General features: G+C 39.3%; 1 protein-coding gene across 7 annotated transcripts in view; it reads left to right on the top strand.

The window, feature by feature from the left end:
* The window catches only part of rims2a (regulating synaptic membrane exocytosis 2a), a 1,169,411-nt gene that overhangs the window by 713,058 nt on the left and 430,317 nt on the right, over window positions 1–26,036 (top strand). For 4 of the 7 annotated variants that reach the window (XM_072570612.1, XM_072570611.1, XM_072570619.1 and 1 more), the window contains 2 exons: window positions 9,161–9,291; window positions 13,938–14,109. In XM_072570612.1, the coding sequence (XP_072426713.1) occupies window positions 9,161–9,291; window positions 13,938–14,109 (303 nt within the window). Of the gene's footprint in view, window positions 1–3,279; window positions 3,328–9,160; window positions 9,292–13,937; window positions 14,110–26,036 lie in introns of all 7 variants that reach the window. The other 3 variants (XM_072570618.1, XM_072570609.1, XM_072570610.1) reach the window with 1 other exon arrangement.

Below are 26,036 nucleotides of genomic sequence, written 5' to 3'. Positions count from 1 at the left end.
AAGGTTGCAAGCACCACTATTGGTATATCTTTGGTGTTCACCTTACACTCCATCCCCTCAACACTTCCACCGAACCAGTTAGATCTTCTTATGCCCAATGAATGGCTGGTATGCTTGGCCTCATTCTGTGTATTGATACATTGAGTTAAGGAATCTCTGGTCTCATGTCGACCACCAATGACATTAGCTTTGTTTCGATGGGTGTAAAGGTGACCACAAAGCAAACTATGAAATTGTAGAAACTGTGCAACTTCATCGCTGTATTTGATGAGTTCTGCCCATTTCCTATAAATGTCAAAAATCCAGTAGATATCCCGAGTTCAGTGCTAGTCAAGATGCTATTAATCATACCAAGATTTTGATGCTTTCCAAATGTATTATGATTTGGAGATGCCAGTGTTGGACTGGGGTGTACAAAGTTAAAGATCACACAATACCAGATTATAGTCCAACAGATTTAATTGGAAGCACTAGCTTTCGGAATGTCGCTCCTTTATCAGGTGGTAGTGGAGTGTTAGCCAGGCAAGCAAGCCGGACTGTCAAGAGCTAGTCAATAGTTTCTTGTTTAATATGCTTGGATCAGACACTGAATTGGGTGCATCTATAATCAAGAGGAAGCCCAGCTATTCCTTACAAAGCTAGATGGCTAATAGATATTTCTACCACCTGATGAAGGAGCGATTCTCCGAAAGCTAGTGTGCTTCCAATTAAACCTGTTGGACTATAACCTGGTGTTGTGTAACAAATGTATCATGGTTCATCACTCACCATATGGTGGAAAATAAATATAAAAATATGCAATCCTAATATGATCATAGGCAATATTTTGAAAAGAGGTTTTAGGTCAGAAATGAAGATACTACACGGTCAGCTCCAGGAGTCAACATCAAATGGATTTTGTAATCCAGCACTTGTTGAATAGCGAATTTATACACATTTGAAATGTCCTGTTTCTGAGCACAATGTGCTTTGATCTGTTGAATAATAGCATGTCTTCAAAAGAAAACTCTCCACTTCCTCAAACTTAATATATTCAGAAATTTGGAAAGGGAGAAAATTCAACAAGCTTTTATGTATTGCTACTGAGCTCTGATTCTTGCTTTGCTTACATTTCTCACATGCTACTTCTAAACGTAGCATCTAGACATTTAATAGGAATTTGGCTTATGGCGAATATCCTGTGATCTCTCATTTGCCAGTCATGCCCTTACCTTTGAATCGCTCATTTCAATAGATCCATTGTGAATATATTTGGATATTGTGGCACTGACACAGCTTGCCAAAAATCGCACAATCCTTCCTGCATTTGTGGGCTTCGAATACTGTCCATTGTTCATGCACTTCGACTATTCTGAGAAAACAGCTCGCTATCAACTAAACAAAGTAAAATTCTCTTGTTAGTGTAAACTATGTCACTAGATTTCTAAGAAAATTTGAGAGAAGTCAGAACATAAACCTTCCGATGGTTAGCCTTTTGTTTACAATGCTTGGCAGAGAGGTCCCACAGATCTAAATGTATTATCATTCAAAGACACCCAGAGTGGCAGGAATCAAGTAAAGTAACTATTGACAGACTACTTAACTTCTTTATGCAAAAGACCCTTCAGGTCGATATATGATTGATTCTTCCTTCCTCAGTTAAGACATTGATGAACGCAGCAGCCAAGTGAATGGCACTTATATTCAAACATGCTGCGGGATCAGTCGACTCAGTTGTCTGGACAGCTAGTTTGCGATATTGTGTGATGTCAATATACAAGTTCAGTCCTAGCCGAGGTCACCATGAAGGTCTCACCACCTCAAACTCACCCCTCTCCCGCAACATGGTGACCCTCAGTTTAAACTCGCCACTAGTCCTCTCTCTCTCTTCATGAGAGTGCAGGCCTGTGGTCCACTGGGACTATGGTTTTACCTTCCATAGACAGTGCTACAATTTTAATAAAACTCAATATTATTTGGCTCTAAAACTGCACATCATTAACTTGATATTAGTCTGTAGCCAAATCAGCGTGTGGCAAAAGCATTGGCTGATGCTGTCCGACACTACGGTATATTCTTATTAATTTGTTATTTAATTTTGTGGCTCCATTTTTGTGATCTATGCTTGTTTGTTTTTGGAGTGTGCTTCTCTTCTTGATGTAACTAAAAGTGAGTGTGAGATAGAGAGATTTGACTGCTGTTTCTTTGGTTTTGTGGAACTAACTTTCTTCTTCATAGGGAACTTTCCATTAGATTAGCAAGCAGCTGTGCCAGTACACTTCTTTGCTTTTTTTTTTAAATAAGTGGACTGATTCAGCAAGTGCATGTGTTTGTGAGGCTGAGTGATGGAGAGGCAAAACTTTACAAGGAAATACAACAGTGACCTACTTCCATGTAAAAGTTTTAAATAGGACACTTGAGTTTGCTTATATATCCAGCTGAATCAGCCATTTTATGTCTAGTGCAATGCTGTATGGAGAAAATTGCTGAATATGTAACAACTGATTAAACTGGAACGTGTTTCTAAGTGCTTCACTATGCATTTAGATTTTCCTAAATTCTCAGGCTTAAAATGTCTGGATTATTTGTTAATATCCTATGCAGAGTAATATTACTATTTGATTGGATGTGCCTTCCTCCATGTACTGTAAATGCTAGTGCTTCTGCTTCCTCTTTGTACGTTTAATATTGCATTTCTAGCCATCCTCTGAATTGATATTGTAACCTCTTTCATATCTAATTTACAGGACTTTTGCTGCTGATTTATTTTGGGTATTTGGCTTTGTCAGAGGAAAAGTCAATAGAACGAAATGAAAGAAAAGATTTGTGTGTAAGGCTGTGATCAAGACTGAGAATGTTAAATGTTTCCATGAAAAGTAACAATGTGTGATTTTAAAAAACTCAAAACTGTCAAAACAATGTGTCATATATTGCAACATGCAGAGTCTCTTTTTGAATGAAACAATGCAACTGCAGAATGTCAGAATGCTCCTGAAATCTAGGCCTCCAGAATTGACTGAGCAATATCAAAATCAAGGTGGATTCTTTAAGAGTCAGTTTGTTGACCCATCAATGAAACGTATTGCAAATATGAGTTCAAAAAAGTTTGTATTTTCACAATTGCAATTTCACTTTTTTGTTTAACAAAGAGGGGAATCAAGGGAGATATGGTAAAACATTTGCTGCTATATTTGTGTCTCGTTTTCATTTTAAAGCACTCTCTAAGTATCTGAAAATGGACGTCATTTTTTTTAAGTTTGGTTTTATTTATTTTCTTTGTTGTTTAATTTTGCTTACCAGAGCCAAAGTCTTAGTAGAAGAACAGCGCCTTTTGTTCCTAGGGTTCAGGTAAAGGCACTGTATAATATTATCATTTGGAAAATGCAGAGAACTAAATCAATGGCAATGATTTTATTTGCTGTCTGCTCTCCCTCTTTCCTTTGTATTTTATAGCATCTTTATGCATATTTTATAACCTCCAAACATCTCAACAATATTAAATGAAGTTGTGCATGTTTTTAGAAACAATACTCATTCACATTGCCATTACACTGTTTTAAAGAACAGTGAGCTGCATTTTCCAATTTACATTAGATTCTTCAATTGACCATTGGCAAACAAATGATACCTATACAAACAGATATTGTCTATCGTTGCTTTAAAGAATATTGTAACAAAGTTTGTGGTGATCTCTCTTCTACAGGAACTTATAAAAAACTATGTTCCTAAGAAGTCAGGATTTTAAAAATTATTTCTCTGTTTATAGTCTGCTTATAGCCATACAGTTGGGACGGTTGAACTATAAAACTCTGCAGCGGTGATCATTTGTGCATCCCAGTTTGTCTAAAGGTTGTGTGATTTGTGAATGATATTAGTTGTCCTTTCCATATTCCCTCTCCTGTGATGGCATCTATTCCTTTGATATGATGCTCTATTCAGCTCACTGACTGAGGAATACCTCCAAACTGAAACCCAGAAGTCCAAGAGATGGACTTCTGGACCTGAAAACAGTTGAATGGCAGGCTCCTTTACATCTTAAATATATTGTTGCACTTCTATTCCATGTTGAGGTACATGTTTAATTTTTTTTTAGGTTTTCCATTATAAAAGACCTATGAGCAAATTTCACCTGTTTATTTTAGATCTTCTTCCAAGAAACACTTTGCAGTATCCCCTTCTGTATATCTTCACAGAATCATAGACCAAGTACAACAAAGAAGGGACTCCATTCTCCTTCTCATGTCTGAGCTGACAACAATTTTCTTGCTCTTTCCCTTGCATTTTGTTTTCATCAAATGTTTATCCAATACAGTTTTGCAAGTGATTTAATCTGACTCTCACTTTCAGTTGGTGTCTTCCAAACCCTTACGACTCATTGCAAAAAATAGTTTTTCGTTAAGTCACTCTTCATTCATCTGTCAATCACCTTAAATCTATGTTTCCTGGTTCTCAACGCTTCTGCCAACGGAGACAGTTTCTCCCATCTAGTCTGTCCAGAAACCTCATGATTTTGAATACATCTATAAATCTTCTGTCAACCATCTGTCCTCCAAGGAGACCAACTCCAGTTTTTAAAATCAAACAACGTAGCTGAACTCTCATCCCTGGAACCACTCCCCAAATATTTTCTGCAAACTCTCCAAAGCTTCTACATATGTTCAGAGTTGAGCACAATATTCTAGGCCAGCTGAAGTGTGCACTGTATTGTAAAATATGTCATTACAGAAAAACAATACTTGCTATTCTAATTGTCTTCAAAAGTGAAAAAAACACAATTCGTATAACACCTGAACATTTAATCATTTAACCAGACAGAAGTATGTTGAGCAATGAATTATTTCCAATTGCACACAAAATTTGGATAAAGTCAGATTGGATGTTACTTTCATATTTGTATTGTCAGAGATATGGCTTGATCTCCATCTACTCTTGCTCTGGCATGTTACAAATATCTCCATTCTTTTGTGTCTTGTTCTCAGTTGGGCAAAGCACCACTAATGGGAACACTTTTGCTGCAATATGTTTTGACTTGTAATGTGTGAGCTGTATGCTCATGGCAAAGAAACTGCCTACTGAAAAGTGAAAAACTTTATGTTTAAAAAAACCCAAATTATTTTCAGTAAATGTATTTTCTTCAGTAAAGGAAAGTTAGCAGTTTGAAAAAAAAGTGCGATTGATCACTGCAAAATCAGAGTAAATCTGTTCCCACCTGTGTCTGGAGAGAAATCCCAACTTTTGATCTTATGTAAAGAAATAAATACCAAGATCATATTGTACTTTTGATTGTGAAAGAGTTTCTGATTGAACTATAGCTGGGGTAAGGTTTGTACTTAGGTACAATTTGTTTGCTGGCATATTAAAGCTTAAGATTAGATTCCATCTCTGCCTCCCTATAGATCATTAAACTTTAAATATATTTACCAAACCTTTATTTGCAAAATGGCAGGCTGCTTCTTTGCTTTGTTGCATGTTTGAGGAATTGTGCATTCATTCAATGCTCAGCTATATCTGTAGTTTGCATCATTGTTCAAACACATTTCCTTTGATATTGAATTTTTAGGACTGAATATGTAGAACTGAATGATTGAGAGAGACTTTCTGGAATAGGAGTGAATGAGAAAAATTCCAGCTGAAAAGATTGAGTGGATACACCAATCTCAAGTGAAAAAATGAAGATGAGTGAGAAAGTTTGGAATGGAAGCAGTGAGTGATGAAAGAGTATGAATTGAGTTGCTCTTGAGTTTTGAGTGACCCATAGGCAAAACCCCAAACTATCCTCTCTATCTAAAACAGAGAAACAGAATAAATTTTACTAACTCATTAGCACTGGGTCTTCATGCTTTGAGGCATCATCTATGGATTTGAATGCAATTTACTGGAATGACTCCTATTAATTTGTAGCAATTCCAGGAAGCAGAAGGGGAACCAGGATGGTCTGAGAGTTCTCAGCTTCTTCCTCGACCAGAGACCTGAACAATCCCTATCGAGCACCACGCTCCTCCATCTGGTTCTGTCACTGAACAATTTTTCCTTTAGTTCATCTCACTTGTGCCAAATCAAAGGAGTGGCTATGAGCATATGAGCATCCAGATGGTCCCAGTCATGCCTGTCTCTTTATGGAGTATGTGGAATGATCCTTGTTCCAGTTTGCACTGCCCCCTCCCACAACTCTTTTTTTCTCTCAGTATGTCAACGACTGCTTTGATGCTGCTTCATCCTCCTGCCAGGACCTTGAAAACTTTGTTCATTTTGCTTCCAATTTACACACCTCTATAACTTTCGTATCATCGCTTTCTGACACTTTCCTTCCTTTCCTTGACCTCTCTGTCTCCATTTTGGGGAATAAACTGTCCACTGCCAACACTACAAAGCCACTGACTCCCAGAGCTACTTTCACTACTGCTTGTCACACCCCATGCCATTTCAGATGACTCCAGCAGAACATCACTCTCGAACACATCTTTCCCCTTATTTCATAGGGTTTGTTCCTCCACGCCACTCAAGTCCATTCCACAACCACCAAAACTAATCCCCCTTTCCCATGGCACCTTCCCATGCAACAACAGAAGATGCAACACCTGCCACTTCACCTCCTCCCTGCTCACCATCCAAGGGCCTAAAGACTCTTTCCAGGTGGAATAGCACTTCAACTGTACCTCCTCCAATCTTGAGTATTGTATTCACTGGACCTAATGTGGCCGACTATATATTGGAGAAACAAAATGCAGACTAGGTGACTGCTTTGCAAAACGCCTCTAGTCTGTGCGCAGGCATGACCCCGACCTTCCCATAGCTAGTCATTTTAACACAGCATCTTGCTAGCATGCCCACATGTCTGTCCTCGGTATGCTGCAGTGTTCCAGTGCAAACTGGAGAAACATTTCATTTTCAGACTAGACACTTCACAGCCTTCTGGACTTAATATTGATATCAACACCTTCAAATTATGCACTATTTCTTCCCTTTCTTTTAGCTTGTTACATTCTGTTATCATGTCCTCTCTCCCCTCCCCCATGCCCTTTGAAGTCTGTAAGGAGGCACACCATTGTTCTGGGAGAAAGTGAGGACTGCAAGATGCTGGAGTTCAGTGGTGGTGTAGAAGCACAGCAGGTCATGTAGCATCTGAGGAGAAGGAGAGTCAACGTTTCAGGCATAAGCCCTTCATCAGGAATTGTTCAGCGTTGTTCTACCATTTTCACTTTCTGATCACTTTATCTGAACTATGAACATCTTTTCTCTAGTAGCACCCTACACCCACAACCCTCACAACACCCATTCCAAACTATAGCATAAATGCTCTTCCTTCCACACTTCGCATCAGCTCTGATGAAGAGTCATCTTGATTAGAATCATAGGCTTGCTGTCTCTCCATGGATGCTGTCTTACACACTGTGATGTCCAGCATTGATTGTTCTCAGTAAAGAAGAGGAACCTGACAGTGGATGAGAATCCATATTGTGGAAGAAGCAGGTTGCAACAGCTTGGATTATTTATTTTGAAGTGCTGCAAGAGCACTCATGCGCATTCTGACATCACAAATATAATAGAAAATTTGCATGGGATTAGCCTTTTCAGTTTCTTAATCATCCATGATAGAACATGCATAACAGACTCTCTGATGATTTGCAATCCATGCTCCTCTTTGGATTAAGGGCAGAGTTTTACATTCCTCCTGGGGTGGAAATTGTAGGTAGATCGGGGTATAAAGTTTGGCACAATGCCCACAGGTGACAGTGCCGGTGCCTACTTCCCATTGACATTTCACATCATTTGGGGAGGTATGTGGGCAGCTCATTTGCTTTTGGACCAAATTGAGATCCCTCATTAAGCCATTAATCACCACATAAAGGCCTCATTGACCCGTCTAACCTTTTTCAGCTTACGTCTCCTTCCAGCTTCACCACAAATCACTGCCATGACCCAGTTGCACTTCTGACTTCTCATCGTGAGCCAGTTAACATCACCCTAACCATTCACAGATTGGGTGCTGCCTGATAGTACGTACGTTTGAAAATGATGTTACCTGCCTCATTAGAGATTAATGGGGTTACCTTCCTTTTATGAGGCTGTTATTGCTCATTTAACAGCAGGTTAAAATTAAGTCCACTGAGTGAAACAGTCATAAATGGAAAGAATGAGTAAGTGGAAAAGTGACATGTAATGCAAGGAAGGAACACTTAGTGAATGATGGAGAAGGATAATATTTAGAATAATGGGAGAGAATGAGAGAACAATTGAAACTGAGAAATTAAATAAGAGAACAGGACTAGATAAAAGCCAATAAAATGGTTCTGAAATAAAGAAAATTGGTAAGATCTGTAGAAAAAACAGTAATAGCAGAGAAAGCACATCAAAAACAGAAACTAGTTCTTTGAGATGCAGGAGAAAGGGAAAGAAAAAGAGAACTTAAAAATAGAATTACAGTGAGGTACAAAGATAGATCTGAAGGAAAAACACAGAAAGCATAAGCAAAGGAGAGCCAGAAGGAATATGATGTTGAGAGGGTGAAGCAGATTGTGCAATTTTGAAAAGATTTCTTGATTTCAAATTTTCATGATACAATTATTAAGCTCATCAAATGCATTACAAATGCAGTGAACTACAGATTAGTCTCCGGTCTCTAGCTTGTTTTACTTCTTGAAACAATGAAAAGGAATAAATATCATTGTCTAATTTCTATAACTTTATGTCTCATTTTTGATCATTTCCATGGAGCTATGCTATCATACTGATTATGTTTATTGTTATCCTTTAGACCTGGTCTCTTATCAAATCAGTGAAACCTATCCTCCACATCATAACCACTGGAAAAGAAGTTTATTTTGTGTAATTGAAAGTATAATGTCGTTTTGCCAAATACCTTTATTAGTAGTTATTAGAATTATTATCTGCAAGAATAATGTCTCTCTTTGGATCTTGCATGAAATACCGAGATTCATTCCATCCTCAGATGGAATCCTTTATATGATGAAACAAAATAATAATACCACTTTAGTTGCACTTCCCATGTACATCAGTTATGACTATCTTAGATTTAATGTAATTTTTGTAGATGAACTGAAATGACCTATGATTTCATATTGTGAAGGAATTTTGAGAATATCTAGCAACCTTTAAAACAATGCAATCAGATAAATATTAACAAGAGCAATTATAACATGATGTTATGGTCTTCCAACAGATCAAACTCTGGTACGACAAAGTTGGCCACCAGCTTATAGTTACAATATTGGGAGCGAAAGATCTTCCTTTCAGGGAAGAAGGAAGGCCAAGAAACCCCTATGTGAAAATCTACTTCCTTCCTGACCGAAGGTAGAGTTGTTTAACTGCCCTTGCACATGGGGATTGTTCATGTAAAATATTTGCTTCCTGACTGCCGTTTTGCTTTTTTGAGAACTTGACCTGATTTTTCTGTTTAATCTCATACTTTGCTTTTCGTAATCTAAATTTGGGCTTTTCTGAATTCTTATTCTGGCAGCTGGCCTGCTTCTACTCTTACTGAACTTTATTTGGTTTGAAGATTTATACACTTACTTCCTTAACTGCCTTTTGATAACTTATTCAAGGTGAACGTTTGGAGAAGTTAATTGTTATTAAAAACTGACGATTTACACCAAAATGCATTCTGCATCAACTGAAAGAACATAATTGACAGAAACATCTTGTTGTATTTAAGATCTGGATACATTTCCTGCCATCATGAAACAAATATAAATGTTAAATGAACAGTAGTGCTAACTTCACATGGCAGAATTTGCTGAAAATGCTATTCAAAAGGAAGAAGTCAGATTGTATCATTTTGATTACTAAATGCAAATGGTAATGATAATTAAAGTATACAGTAAATAAGTGTGAAATGAATTCTTACAAATATACTATAGCAAAATGCTATGGGGATGTATTTTTCTCCTACTGAATTTTGGACAATGAGCAAACAGAATATGCTGATCAATAGTATGTCTACAAATGAGCTCGGGTCTATGAAACAATCATAAAATGTCTTAGTAAGACCCTCTTTCAACTCAGGCTCTGCTGTTTAGTGGCTGTACATGTTAGATTATGACAAATTGGAATTGATTCAATGATAAAGCTAAGAATCATGAATCCAGCACTCTGACTTTCTCTTATAAGACTGCATATTCTTTCTTTTCAGATAAGCCTAATATCCTTTTGAAGGCTCAAATTGAACCTGCTTCCATTGCACTCTCAGGCAATGCATGGCAGACCCAAAGCACTCACTGTGTGACAAATGTTTGGTTCATTTCACCATAATCTCCTTTTACCAAATCTCTTAATTTCGCCATTTTTGATTTTAATTTCACGATGCTAGCCCACAGTCTGGAGTGCATATTGGCAATCAAATGCACATGTAGGACTATGTCCAAGACACACACCTCTGAAGACAAGAATCTTTCTCATGAATCATGAAACCTTTGTCATGGTTTTATAATATTACAGAAGTGATAGAACTAGGTCTTCTACATCATTTTGAATGGGAGGCTATATGCTGCAGTGCATCTTTACCTCTGGGCCAGAATTCTGGATTTGAATCCTATGCTATGGTCTGTTAATGGTAGTAATTGCTTTGCAAATGTGTTTGTCAGATTGACTGTCAGCCAGTAAATCCTTTCAGTAGGCCTGATGATAGGTGGTAGGAACAGGAGAGTCTCCTGATCAGCCATCTTGCAGGAGGCAGTGGCAAGCCACTACGGTACCTTGTTCATATGTGAACCAATTCAACGGAAGTCCATGGTCCAATCCTCGGGAGAAAGGACCAACAGACATAATTTTGCAGCCAATTTCTCAGGTTAGCCACAACTGCAAATTTGAAATGTGGTGCTTCAAGTTGAATGTCAGCACTTCCACACACAAATGCTAACTAAGGTGGACAGTTATTGAAGATTCAGCAGCATATTTAAAGGTTATCTTAAAAACATTCCTTTCACAATTTTAAAGTAGCTTTTTTTTCTCTTAAATTAGATTCTCATGAGCTTTCATGTCAAATAATGTAATTTTAGCAACTTTATTGGTTGATTGATCAATTTACGTCCCAATCAGATTACATCTGTTTGGAATGCCAGTAAGTGAGGGTCTCTGCAGGATTTCGTATATGTAACGTGCTTAGAATCAAATCCCACTACCTGAAAAAGAAATCCACAGTTATTGAGTGTGGGGGTGGTGGAGGGTGGCGTGTTGGTGTCACCATGCCTCACAGCTTCAGGCAAGGACATTCATTCTCAAGGGAAAGGCGGCATATATACTTAGCAAAATAATTCAGTGGCATTGCAGGATAACTGCTTTCAGAATAATATCCAGGTAGTGGTAGAGTGTACAAGCATAAAAAAAGCAATAAACAGGGTCAAAGAGGGCAACAGTGCTAAAAATGTAAAATTCGTTGTTTTTTGCTCAAATGTGCTTTGTATTCAGAACAAAAATTAATTAACAGCACAAATACAAATTAATGGATATGACCTTCTATTCATGATAGAAACATGATTATAAGGAAATGAGAGATAGGAACTAGAATATTCAGGGGAATGTGACTTTTTGAAAAGGCAGACGGGAAGGAAAGTGTGGTGGGGCACTTTGGTATCTCTCTTCCTTTTTATATATTTAAAGAAGCATCTTCTCTATCTTCATGGTACTTGCGAGATTGCCTTCACACCTTTTTATTAAAGAATTTAGAATTATCTCCCTCTGTATTAATTTTGAATTTTGGGAAAGTTTACAAGCAATTTATGTGGTGCATCCAACTACTTTTTAGTATACATCTTAGAAAACAGTTCATGACTCACAGTGGGGAAGAAGGAACTTGGGAAGGGGATGAACTGATCATGGTTAACCATGATGTGTAGATGCTGGTGTTGGACTGGAGCGAACAAAGTCAAAAACACAAGGTTATAGTACAACTGGTTTATTTGTAACCACAAGCTTGCTACCCGAAGAAAGGGCGGGGCACCAAAAGACCATAACCCGGTGTTGTGTGATTTTCAACATGTTTAACTAGTAAAGTTGAAGATTGCACATGTTTTCTTTCAACTTGATACTTTATGAAAGTCATTAGTGGTGAACCAGAAGGTTTGGAAAGTTTGAAAAGCCAACAAATGATGGCCAAAAAATTTTAAAATGTGGGAAAAAATAAGCTATCAAAGCAAACCAACAAGTACTATAAAAATGGAGTAGGAGCCTCTTAGATTGATTCAGTCCAGGATCTTTCTGTATTGACATTCAGCATTGACAATATTATGCTGAAGGTTGTTGATAGATTCACATATTTCAATGGTCGTTGAGGACTTTGATTTCTTTAAGCTGACCACTTGGAACGATATTAGAAGAAAGCCTCAACTAGATTTCAGCGTGTGGACCTTGGTCATGCCAGATGCTGTTTCACATAGGTTGCGCTTCAATGGTCAACCCTATTATTTCATGAGACCGAAGACGACTAATTCCAAAGTCAACTCACCATGAGTCTATTTTGTAGTATTGCTGTAAATAATTTTATCTCCTATGTCTGACTGGCAGCAGTAAAAAAAGGTTAGCCTCAGGGTATGATTAAGTGGCACATAGCTGTTTATGTAATTGCTGCAACCTTTACGTTAAATATTTATCAACATATAATTACTGAAATTATTTCACTTCTGTTGGAATCTTTCTTTCATACCCAAACAAATAATGAGCCTCAATTTGTTGGCTATAGAACTTTTATCATTATCATTCAGCCATTAACACCACAAAACAGTCATGATTCATTGCATTGACATTAGAAATTCTTTATGATTCACCATGATGATGACACTCCTTGATGGCTTCACTGGCAGAGGTAAAACAGTGGATTGTATTAAATTGTATTAGATGTATTAGAATCCTATGCCAATCACTTATCAATTTATTATTATGACTTTATATATCCATCTTAATAATGGAAATTACCGAAACAAAATTGTCACATTGTATTTAAACATGAGTGAAAGCATGGCAAGCTTATTAAGAATTATTCTGTTATAAATGTGGATATAACAGTGTATAATGTTAATATACATTTTCCAATGTTTAAGATTTTCAAATGAGTGCTGAATTACACATATGTTCTATTCAAATTGTCCTCTGACTTCTATCTAATCCTGCTTTACTGTGACATTTGCACTTAGCTCAGGCTTTAAGACTCTTACCATTAGACTTAGACAGGGATCAGAAGCCTAAACTGTGGGCAGCATCTGTGATTTCCACCAAATTGGCCAATTTAGTGGCCAGAGGATAGGCTTACTGTCCAACTAAAAATAACAGTTGAAGCGTTAAAGCTAAAGTGCCAACGTTGGAAACAGCAGCAGGATGGCATTGCGGGTAAGGGAGGAAGACGACAAACTAAATAGCACCCTCTCTCCAACTTTTCATAAATTTAAAAATTAACAGTAATCCTTCAAACCCAACCACCTTTTTGGGGGGTATGGGGTGGTGCTCTCCGGAAGACAGCCTGTGGCTGCAAGTGAAGTCAGGAAAACAAGGAAATCCTAGTTGTCTTTGGCAATAGATCTTGATAAGTTTTTGATTAGTTTAAATCATTAACCTGTTATTGTGGGTGAGTGGTCCTGCCAGTTCCTGTCACAGCATGACCACACTTGAGAAAACAATTGCCCCGGGGAAGGATGGCTTAAGAGAACCAACATCGGCTAGCTGTGTGGAAGTCCATGCTGTGTGTCTCCATGCCATCCTCATCATTATTGCCTAAGGTCTGAGCCTTGACTGACTTTATGAGGAATTCTGACATGGAGCATCCACTGATCTTGTCTTGTACATCTCCTAATTGACTTTGAATGATCATGTTGGAATGTAGCTAGTGCCAATCAACATCCTCCGTCCACATAGCGACATCCAGATCATCAAATTAGTAAATATCCTGTTAGTGTATGTTTTGAAGCTCTACTTGCATTTCTAATTTCTGTCCTGTGATTGTTTGCCAGTGACAAAAGCAAACGAAGAACGAAAACAGCGAAGAAAACACTTGAACCAAAGTGGAACCAGACATTCATTTATTCTCCAGTTCATCGGAGAGAATTTCGGGAACGTATGTTAGAAATCACGCTGTGGGACCAAGCTCGAGTCCGGGAGGAAGAGAGTGAATTTTTAGGAGAGGTAACCATATTCAAAAAAAATCTTTTGGAAGGAAAATTATATTGCCCTAGATTTTGTTGTAATAATAGTGCAAGGCTAGCAGCATTGTACATGCACAGTTAAATGCTGAAAGGTAGAAGATTTTATCAGAGATTTCCTGATCCACCAAAGGCTGTGATGTTGAATTCCTTGCTAATGCACTTGGAATTGAAATGAGTACAACCTCTTTGTCCTTCTCCATGCATTACAGGCTAAAATGGTGCACGAAACTCTCAATTTATTAAATAACTCAACTGCATTTGTTTTCTCACAAGTCGTTTTGGAATTTTTTTTCGAATAATATATATCTCCTAGGTTTAAACTGTGAACTTAATGGAGCAGCATGAATATCACTGGCTAATATTTTAGTTCTTATACTGAGTATTCCACTCACAATATACAGACAAATGTTTTTCTGACCTTGGTCGACTTGCTTAAAAGCAATGCAATGGATTTGTATTTTAACTGAGAATAGAAATTATAATATTGGTTTCAGTACTGGTTAACCCATAAAATTCTAATGGAAATGGTTTATGATTTGATCAAAGGCCTGTGTCTGTGATTTCTTAATATGTGTTGTTAATAAGCAAGGCTCTTACACCTTTGCTATTATTGTTTCGGTGTGTTGGTAGATTTGTGGGCTAGCATGATACCATGCTAGTCTGGTCATCATCTCTGAGATGTCTTTAATGTATGGTAGTATGACTAGAGTCTCTGGGTGTGTTGTGTCTTCTTGTTTAGGTTTGTTGTGTAAGAATTGGCGGACTGTGCTTATCGGGTATACGTCATTCTTCAATATGTTGGGTAGGTGTTTCTCTTCAGCATCTCGTAGTTCCTGGGTGCTGCAGTGTGTTGTGGCTCATTTAAATAATGTCCTGATGCAGCTCCGTTTGTTGGTGTTGAGATGATTGCTCCTGCAAGGACTGCAGCAAACATTACATTGGACAGACTGGCAAGAAACTAGCCACCAGGATACACGAGCACCAACTAGCCACCAAAAGACACGACTAACTGTCACTAGTATCCTTACACACACAGACAACGAGGGACACCAGTTCAACTGGGACAATACATCTATCCTTGGACAGGCTAAACAAAGACACAAACAGGATTTCCTAGAAGCCTGGCATTCAAACCAGAACTCCATCAACAAACACATCGATTTGGATCCCATTTACCAACCTCTCAGAAAAAGAACTGGAAGTGATATCACCCACCACAACAGACCAAAACACACAAATAGAAAGTGGGATAGTACACCAGTGCTTCAATAGAGGCTCACTGAAGATGTTACCTAGCACGGTGATGAAACGTCTGAGAACAAACCTTCCAGCTGAGCGAGCAAACTTACAACCTGAACCACAACCTGAGTTACAAATCTTCACAAAAATCAGAATTACTAGGCTTTCCTGAGATAGCAAAAAAGTGAGTTTATTATTTACTAAACATTAGAAGAAATAGTAATGCAACACACACACATAGAAATTAAAATGAGAAGTGAGTGTAAAGATGGGACAAAGTTAAAGGATATATAGATAAGTCTCTGGTTCATTTGTGAAGGGTAGATAGTGGAGCTACATTAACAGTTGATTTCCAAATTCTTGCCTTTACAGGTTAGCTAATTTTGTCCTGTTTCTTTCTGAACTTGTTTGTTGACTGATATCTAGCAATTATAGCAAGAGGATCCATATTCTCAAACATCAGTTTTCAGAAAGATAGTTGTTCAACTGTGACTTTCTCAGCACACTACCACTCAAACTATTGCACCCAAGCACCTCAGCCCACTGATACATACTCAGACCAGAGTTGAATATTGCTTTTGACCCCATCCCTGTACATTCTTAAAAGTGGTAAATGCAAGCGTATCGCTTGCCCAGATAGTTATCTTTTCTCCCATAATATTCACAGTCTGAGACATTCACAGGAGATTAAGGTCAGTCTGTAGTACATTTCTCCATTGAAGCTTCATAACTGTTTAACATTCATCATTCCAGCATTTCTCTTCATATAGCCACTGAAATTACATTAGCAATTACTTTTTGGATCTTTCTTGTCTTTGTACAAAGCAAATGTTGCAATTAAAAATTCAGTATGTCCGTAGGTGATCCAAGACAATGTTCTCGGTCATGATATCTTCAAAAGGTGGTGATGAACTGCTGTCACGAACTGCTTCAGTTCAAGTGGTGTAGGTACATGCACAATGCAAGAGGTAGGGTCCAAGATTTTGATCAAGCAGCAATCAAGGAAGAGTGATATCGTTCCAAGTGGCTTAGGGAGGAACTTTCAGGTATTGCAATGCATGTGCTGTGATAGGCTTAGAGTTAGAGCTTTGGCAAAAGTGAGGACTGCAGATGCTGGAACCCAGAGTTTAGATCAGAGTGGTGCTGGAAAAGCACAGCAGGTCAGGCAGCATCCGAGGAGCAGGAAAATTGACGTTTTGGGCAAAAACCCTCCATCAGGAATAGAGGCAGGAAGCCTCTAGGGTGGAGAGATAAATGGGCGGGGGGAGTGGGGCTGGGGAGAAGGTAGCAAGGAGTACAATAGGTGAATGGGGGTGGGGATGGAGGTGATAGGTCAGAGGGGAGGGTGGAGTGGATAGGTGGGAAGGGAGATTAGCAGGTAGGACAGGTCATGGGAACAGTGCTGAGCTGGAAGGTTGGAACTGAGGTAAGGTGGGGAGAGGGGAAATGAGGAAACTGGTGAAATCCACATTGATGCCCTGGGGTTGAAGTGTTCTGAGGCGGAAGATGAGGCGTTCTTCCTCCAGGCCTTGGCTGGTGAGGGAGCGGCGGTGGAGGAGGCCCAGGACCTGCATGTCCTCAGCATAGTGGGAGGGGGAGTTGAAATGTTGGGCCACAAGGCAGTGGGGTGGATTGGTGTGGGTTTCCCGGAGATGTTCCCTGAAGTGCTCTGCGAGGAGGTGTCCAGTCTCCCCAATGTAGAGGAGACCACATTGGGAGCAACGGATACAATAAATGACATTGGTGGATGTGCAGATGAAACTTTGATGGATGTGGAAGGCTCCTTTGGGGCCTTGGATGGTGGTGAGGGAGGAAGTGTGGGCACAGGTTTTGCAATTCCTGCGGTGGCATGGGAGGGTGCCAGGATGGAAGGGTGGGTTGTTGGGGGCCTGTGGACCTGACCAGGTAGTCACGGAGGGAATGGTCTTTGCGGAAAGCGGAAAGGGGTGGAGAGAGAAATGCACCTCTGGAGGTAGGGTCCGTTTGGAGGTGGCGGAAATGTCGGCAGATGATGTGGTTAATGCAAAGGTTGGTAGGGTGGATAGTGAGGACTGGGTGTTTCTGTCCTTATTACGGTTGGAGGGGTGGGTTTGAGGGCGGAGGTGCGGGATGTGGATGAGATGTGTTGGAGGGCATCTTCAACTACGTGAGAAGAGAAATTGTGATCTCTAAAGAAGGAGGCCATCTGGTGTGTTCTGTGGTGGAACTGGTCCTCCTGGGAGCAGATACGGTGGAGACGGAGGAATTTGGAATACGGGATAGCATTTTTGCAGGACGTAGGGTGGGAAGAGGTATAATCCAGGTAGCTTAGAGTTAGAGCTTTCCAAAGTAAGGTTAGGACAACAAGTGGGTCTCGAGTTCCATGCAGCAATGTCTGCCATGGAATTCAGACTGAACTATAATGACCAAGTTCTGTAGTAACAGACTGCCCCCCACCCCTTGGAACTGGACTCCCCTGTTCTACGTGCCTACCCACCACCACCACCAACCTCCCCACCAACCCTCCCCCACCAACCCCCTCAGAGAGCATGACAATTTTAAAAATAGGGTCAAAGTGTAAAATTAAGCACTGTTCTGGGTGCTCAAGGTTGTAGGTTTGGAAAGTGCTGTCAAAGGAGCTTTGGTGAGTTGCTGCATTGAATCTTGTAGATGGTGCACACTGCATTAGGTTTGGAAGGAATAATGTCTAAAATAATGGATCAATGCCAGTGAAGCAGAAGGCTTTGCCCTGAATAGTGTCCAACTCTTGAGTAGTGTTGCAGCTGCACTCAATCAGGCAAGTGTGGAGTATTCCATCATACTCCTCACCGGTGTGTTGTAGCTGATGTACATGATTGGGGGAATCAGGAAATGAGATTTCTACTGCAGGATTCCCATTGTCTGATCTACACTTGTTACCACGCTACAGTAAGTCCCAATTTAATGTTGTCCATTTTATGTTGTCGCACTTTAATATCAGCAAGTCAATGGAGCCCTGTATTTGCGTTTAACATTGCAAAATTCATTGCAGTGTAGTTTTGTACAGTTCTGTAGGACTACATGACCTGATCCTTGTCTTGCTGCATATAGACATAGATTGCTTCAATACCAGAAAAGACTTGAATGGTGCTGAACATTGTGTAAGCATCAGTGAACATCCCCACTTCTAACCTTAACATTGAGGGAAGGCCATCGAAACAGCTGAAAGTAGCTGGGCCTAGCACGCTATCCTGAGGAACTCCTGTCATGGTCTCGTGGGACTCATCATAGACCTAAGAACCAAAACCACCTACTTCTGTGTTACATATGGCCTGTCACAATGGATAGTTTTCCACCTATTTTCCATTTTCCTGGCGTCCTTAATGTCTAACCTGGTCAAATAACTGTTTTGATGTCAAAGGCAGTCACTCTCTTTGAGTTCAGTTCTTTTGTCTATGAGGTCCAGAGCTGAGTGGCTCTGATGAAAGCCAAATTGAATGTCAGTGAACAGGTTATTGCAGTGTCAGTATTGCTCGTTAGTGGTGTTGGCAATACTTTATATCACTCTGCCAGTGTATTATGTGGAAAAAGGAACATAGCGACAGGAGTTGGGTATTCATTTTCAGCCTGATCTCTGTTAAGTTAGTTTATGGTTAATCTTCAGTTAGATGAAAATCAAGAATTATTGGAGTGACTGCTAGTGTGCAAAGGAACCTGAGAGTCAATGCTGAGTATTTCTTCTGCTAGACCTTTTTCTTTTGGTTGACTTAAGAATGAGGGTTCAGCAAATATTGCAGAGTTTTCTTTGGGAAAGACTACCTCCTCCATTTTTTAATCTCAAATGGCATAGATGGGAAATATATCAATATGGATTCAAATGATAGCTTTTTCTTAATTCAATTTACTGCAAATTATAAGGAGTAATAGGACAACTGTTAAAGTCTGTGAAAGCCAATATTGGATCGCTAGAAAACAAAGGAATGCTTTATTATGCCTTTCACATCTTAAGAAATGTGCAACATGATTTTCAGATGGTGAGGTTTCTTGTCCCACTACCCAGAGTCAAGTGGACCTTGCACGGGTTTTGATGTGATCTCTCATGGCAAATAAATCAAGAATGTAACAGCACAAGGCAAACTGGCAATTGGCTTTAGAATTGGCTGACAGGCAGGAGGCTGAGCACGATGGTCGAGGAAAGTTCCTCTGACTGGAATTCTGTTTTCACTGGAGCTCCACTGAGCTTAGTGCTGGGCCCTTGCTGCGCACATAATGATCTGGACTTAAATGTATGTTCAAGGGATTTACAGATGACAGCAAATTAGGGAAGGTGGTAAACATTGATGGGGACAGTCATAAACTGCAGGAGGATAACAATGTACTCGTCAGGTGGACAGAGTGAAGCCAATAGAATTTGACCAAGAAAAAATGTCAGGTAATGCACATAGTGGTGGCAGGGTCGGCAGTGTTTGGTTCCTGAGTGTAGGACTCAGCTACTCGTGGCTCATGTGGGTTCTGCTGCATTCACATTGTTTCATCATTGTCTTTCCAGCTCGTTAACTGTTTTTTGTTTTGGTTGCCCTTGCACCTCCCCTCCATGTGTCTACATCCCCTCTCCACCTTAAGTGGCTGCATCAAATGACAAGCCAGGACCCATCAGTCAATGTCTAGCATTGGAGGAGGTGCATGACCAGCAGTGTGACCGTCTCCAGTTCGGAGGCACTGAACACATTGCCAAAACCACGGGGACTATGTCAAGTGGCAGCGATTGAAGGAGCAGAGAGGGTGAACTCTATGGAAAGGAAAAGATGAACTTTTGAAGGTGTTTCAGTTTTGATGATGTCAGTTTAATATCTTATTCACTACTTTCTCATTTATCCAAATCATTCAGTTATTTTTTCTGTAATCCAAGAGGGTGCTGGAACATGGCAACATTATCCACTTTTCATTGTACCTAGGTACAAGTGACAGTATTGTAAATAATTGGTTAAATAAACAATACACTTCGGAAGGGCTCACAAGGGATTAGACTATGAATGGTAAGACATTGGCAAGTACGAATGATCAGAGGGTCCGTATGATTGCATATCCATAGATCCCAGAAGGCTGCAGGGATGAGGTGATCAAATAGGCTTATGAGATACTTGGTCATTATTAATCGTGACAGTGAATACAAGAGCTAGGAGGTTATGATGGAACTGTATAGACCCCAGTGGAATTCATTTGTGGTCATTGTTTTATGAGGTTAGAACTAGACAGAGTTCAAAGGAGATTTGACACGATGCTGCCTGGGCTAGAAGTTCTGAGATATGAGGAATGATTGGATAGCTGGAGTTATTTTCTCTGGAGCAGCAAAGGTTGGGCAGGGGCCTGATAGAGGTACATATGATTATGAGAGATATACATAGGATAGAAAGGAGGGAATTTCTTCCATTAGTTGAGAAGTCAATAAACAAAGGTTATAGATTTTAGGTAAGAGGTAGAAGGATAAGAGGAGAGTTAAGGAGAAATATTTTCACTCAAAGGATGGTGGAAGTCTAGAACTTAGTGCCTGAAAGAGGGAGGTAGAGAGAAATTCATGTACATTTAAGCAGTATTTAGATTTCCATGTACGTTGCCAGAGCCTCCAGGGCTATGGGTCAAAAGCTATAAATGGAATTTGTATCATCAAATCTTTATTGACCAACTAAGTGCAGTAAACATCTGTGAATCTAGATTGTGGCAATAAGTGTTGAAAATGTGTTACTGGAAGAGTGCAGCAGGTCAAGCAGCATCCAAGGAGCAGGAGAATCGACGTTTCGGGCATGAGCCCTTCTTCAGATAATGTTGGCAATAATTGTGCCAACATTATCTGTGTTCTGTTGATGACCTGATTACATTTGGAATTAGAAAACATTCTCATTGATATTGACTTCCTTTATTTTCACCACAAGATTTTATTTCCAGATGATAAACCACATCTAATGTTTTAGCTGATCAAAATAAACAACTACAGTGGGTTCCCCCTAACATTGTTACTCTCACAGGTAAGCAGTAGGTAACTTGAAGAAAGCTCCCTTCTGTCAATTCTTTTTAGCTACCTTTATGACTTAAGTATAATCAAAACGCTACATGATCATATGTTTATTAAAGATAACTTTATCTAACTCAACTTTGAGTATATTCAATGAACCAACCTCCACAGAATTGGCAAAAGCTAACTATTCTGCAGGTTTTTAGATCATTTTTGTGATTATTTTCAAAAATATCAGCAACATCTGCCTTTTACAGACTCAGATACCTCCTATACTCAGAAATGTTAGATGAGAACAAAAATTAGGAACAGGAGTGGGCCATTCAGCTCCTTGACCCTGATGTTCAATTCGACTATTTCCTGGCTGATCCAATTGACCTCTTACATCCACACTTTCCTTCTGGCCCCTACCCCATAACCCTTGATTCTCTTGTTGATCAAAAATCTATCCAACTTCGCAATTTGGCCACGAATATGATCCAGCCTCTAATACTCTGTGGGGAAGAAAATTCTGGAGATTCATGATCTTGAGAACAAAACAATTTTTCTCCTTCTCTCAATCATAATGGTGAAATGCCTAATTTTTAAAATGCTTCCTCTAATTCGAGATTCCCCCACAAGGGGAAACCTGCTTTCATCATCAACTCTGTTAAATCTTCATAGCAAATGCATTTCAATAAGATCGCCTTTCATTCTTCCAAATCTAATTGATATAAGCCCTTCCAACTAAATGTTTTTTCATTTACCTAATGTTTATACCAGGAATCAGTTACATGACCTATCCTGAACTAACTTTTAACACGGTTAAATGTTTTCTTAAACAAGCAGACAAAAATTATTTATAGTACTCCAACTGCAGTCTCGATAAGATCTTGCACATCGATGGCTAAACAAGGAAGTTAAAGATATCATAAAAATAAAAAGAAAGAGTACCATATTGCCAAAGTGAGTAACAGACTGGAAAGATGGGAAACTTGTAAAGATCAATAAAGGATTTATAAAAAAGTAATGAAAATAACAAAGGTAAATCATGAAAGAAAAGAATGCAAAATATAAAAAAAAGCAAAAGCTTCTATCAGCAAAAGGAAAGAGAGTAGCTAATTTGAATCTTGAAGGATGAATGTTAATAGTGAGCAACTCAGAAATGGTTGAGTTACAAAATTATATGTAGCTTCAGTTTTCATGGTAGAGGACATTAATATCATCCCACTAATGACAGGGATTGCAGAGGTTATAGAAAGGGAGGAACTTGGAACACTCATCATTACTGCTCAACAAACTATTGAGACTGAAGGCAGACAATCCCCAGGGCCTGATGGCCTACATCCTAGTGTCTTAAAGGAAGTGTCAGCAGAATAGTGATTATAATATTCCAAACTTCCCTGGAATTCACAGCAACACTAAAGGAATAGCAATATATCAGCAAGTCAGGATGGTGAATGTCATGGAAGGAAATTTGCAGGTTGTGATATCCCCGTGTATTTGCTCCCTTCCAGGCATAGAATTTATGAGATTTGAATCTGCTATTCGAGAAACTCTGGTAAGTTGCGTTTTTTATAGATAGTACACACTACTACTCTAGTGCATTGGTGGTGAAGTTGGTGGATCAGATACAGTTCAGGTTGGCTATTCTGTCTTGGATGGTGTCAAGCTTCTTGAGTATTATTGGAGCTGCACTAATCTAGGTAAGTAGTGAGTATTCCATCATACTCCCTATTTGTGCTTTGAAGATGGTGGACAGACTCTGGGGATTTTGGAGGTTACACGCAGCAGAATTGCTAGCCTCTGATCAACAGTTACAGCCACTGATTTAAATGACCAGTGCACTGCTGTCCAGTGCAGTTTCTTGTCAATGGTAAGCCCACAGGATGTTTATAGTGGGGTTATCAGTGATGGTAATGCTATTGAATGTCAAGGGCAAGGGTTAGATTATTGTTGTTGATGATGTTCATTGCTTGGTATTTGTGTGGTATGAATGATATTTCTCACTTTTCAACCCAGACCACGATATGTCTAGGTCTTGCTGCATTCGGACGTTGATTGCTTCAATATCTGATGAGTCACAAATGGTGCTGAAGTTTGTGCAATCATCAGTGAACATACCGACTTCTAACCTAATGGTGGTCAGAAGGTCATTGATGCATCAGCTGATTAGGTGGTCAGAAGGTCATTGATGAATCAACTGAAAATGGCTGGATCTAGGGAAACCCTCCAGAAGTATTCTGGAGCTGAAATGACTGACCTCTAACAACCTCGGCCATCATCTTTTATGCTAGGAATGACTCTAACCAGTTCTTCCACTCATTCTACTACACATGTGCTCATTCATTAAGCTGCCTTGTAAGCTGACAGATAAGATTTCTAGAACAAGTGCTGACAACTTTATCAATTATAATTATTTTAGTGATTTTAGTGATTCTAACCAAAGCATTTTTTTAATAAGCTTTAATTCCCACTTTCTAAATTATTGTGTTACTATCTAATCAGGAACCTGTTTGGTGGTCTTAGAGGGCATTGCAAAACAAATCATTTGTACTTTTACTCATTTTTGCCAGAATGGTTTGTTGCCTTGGTTTCCTATGGAGTTTGGTTTGCATCGAATATTTCTGATACATGGAATGAAGCTCCTTATTCTCTTCTGGATGTAAAATTACAGTGTAAAATAGGGTCCTAGCAGATTCAGTACAGCAAAACACCTATTGTGGGTGGTCCAGTTTTTGTAGCCATCGACATAATTCCAGGGTGGTACGTTGCCTCCAGATGTCAGGGTAAAGGATATCAAGGAACAGCTGGAGGGCATTATGAATGAGAATGATGAACAGCTGATGATCATTGTCCATGTTGGGACCAAGAATATAGGAAGAAAGAGAAATGAAGTCCTATAAGCAGACTTCAAAGAGTGAGGTAAGAAATTGAAAATCAGGATTTAAGAGGGAGTAAGTTATCAGATTATGACAAATGGTTCAGAAGAGAGAGAAACTGAGATTGAACTAGAAGTTAAAATGTGAATGAAGCAAAGGAAACAGAGGCTAGATGAGAAAGAATTTATTTTTTGTGAGGTTAAATGCAAAGAGTCTAAGAAATGAGATAAACAAGTTGAGGGCACAGATAGGCACTTGGGAGTACGATATCGAAGCTATGACTGAGATGTGGCTGAAAGATGGATTGGCAGCTCTATATTCCTGGGTGCAGGGTTTTTAGACAAGATGGAGAGGGGAAGAGAAGAGGAGACGGGTTTTAATATTTATCAAGGAGTCAATTATAGCAATGAGGAAGAATGGTTTATTGGAAAGTTTTAAGACCATAAGACAAATGAGGCAAAATTAGGTCATTCAACCCATCAAATCTGCTCCGCCATTCAATAATCACTGATAAGTTTCTCAACCCCATTCTCCTGCTTACTCCCCATAACCCTTGATCCCCTTAATACTCAAGAACCTATCTATCTCAGTCTTAAATATGCTCAATGACCTGGCGTCCACAGCCTTCTGTGGCAATGAATTCCCTAGATTCACCACTGTCTGGCTGAAGAAGTTTCTCCTTATCTCTGTTCTGAAAGATCTTCCCTCTACCCTAAGGCTGTGCCTTCGGGTGCCAGTCTCCCCTACCAATGAAACATCTTCCCAACATCTATTCTGTCCAGGCCATTCAGTATTCTGTATGTTTCAATTAGATTCCCCCTCATCCTTCTAAACTCCATTGAGTATAGACCCAGAGTCCTCAAATGTTCCTCATATGTTAAGCTTTTCATTCCTGGGACCATTCTCGGGAATCCCTTCTGAACACGCTTCCACCATGAAGATTGGCGCAAAGTAATTATTCAGTTCTTCAGCCATTTCCTTATTCTCCACTACTATCTGTCCAGTGTGGCCAGTGGCCTAATGTCCATTTTTGCCTCTCCTTTGCCCTTTATATATCTAAATAAACTCTTACTGTCTTCCTTTATATTACTGGTTAGCTGACCCTCCTATTTAATCATCTCCCTCCTTATTTATTTTGTTGTACTCTGTTGGTCTTTGTAAGCTTCCCATTGCTTGGTTTCTCACTGCTCTTTGCCACATTATATATGCTTTCTATTTTGCTTTTCTGCTATCCCTGACTTCCTTAGTCAGCTGTGGTTGCCTCATCGTCTCTGTGCTATGCTTCTTTTTCCACATGATGAAACTCTGCTGTGTCTCCTGAATTACTCCCAGAAACCCCTGCCATTGCTATTCCACTGTCTTTCCTGCTAGGTCCTCTCCCAGCCAATTGTACCCAGCTCCTCCCTCAAACATCTGTCATTGCCTTTATTCAGCTGTAGAAATAAAAAAGCATAAAAGAAGCAAACATTCTGTGTGTACAAAAGATCCCAAACATTGAGGGAGAGGTAGAGGATTGCTTATGTCACATTTCCAAAGTGTAAAAGTAAAAAGGCAGTAATTTAGGGGTTTTAACAACCCAAATATGAACTGAAATAGTTTTAGTGTGCAAGGTATGAAGGAAACTAATTTTTAAAATTGCATTCAGGAGGCTTTTTTTTAGCTGCTGTGTAGAAAGCCCAACATGGGAGTGGGTAGTACTTGTCCTAATTTTGGAAATTAGTCCAGCCAAGCAGAAGGTATGTCTATCACAGATCATTTTGGAGATAGTAATGAGAATTTAACTAGATTAAGGGTGATTATTGAAAAGAATAAATATGGGCTGGGAGTAAAAGCTCTAAG

Source organism: Chiloscyllium punctatum, chromosome 5 (genome assembly GCF_047496795.1).
Source record: "Chiloscyllium punctatum isolate Juve2018m chromosome 5, sChiPun1.3, whole genome shotgun sequence".
Lineage (NCBI taxonomy): Eukaryota > Metazoa > Chordata > Chondrichthyes > Orectolobiformes > Hemiscylliidae > Chiloscyllium > Chiloscyllium punctatum.
Note: the sequence above shows the minus strand (reverse complement) of the source record. Positions and strands in the feature narration are given on the sequence as shown.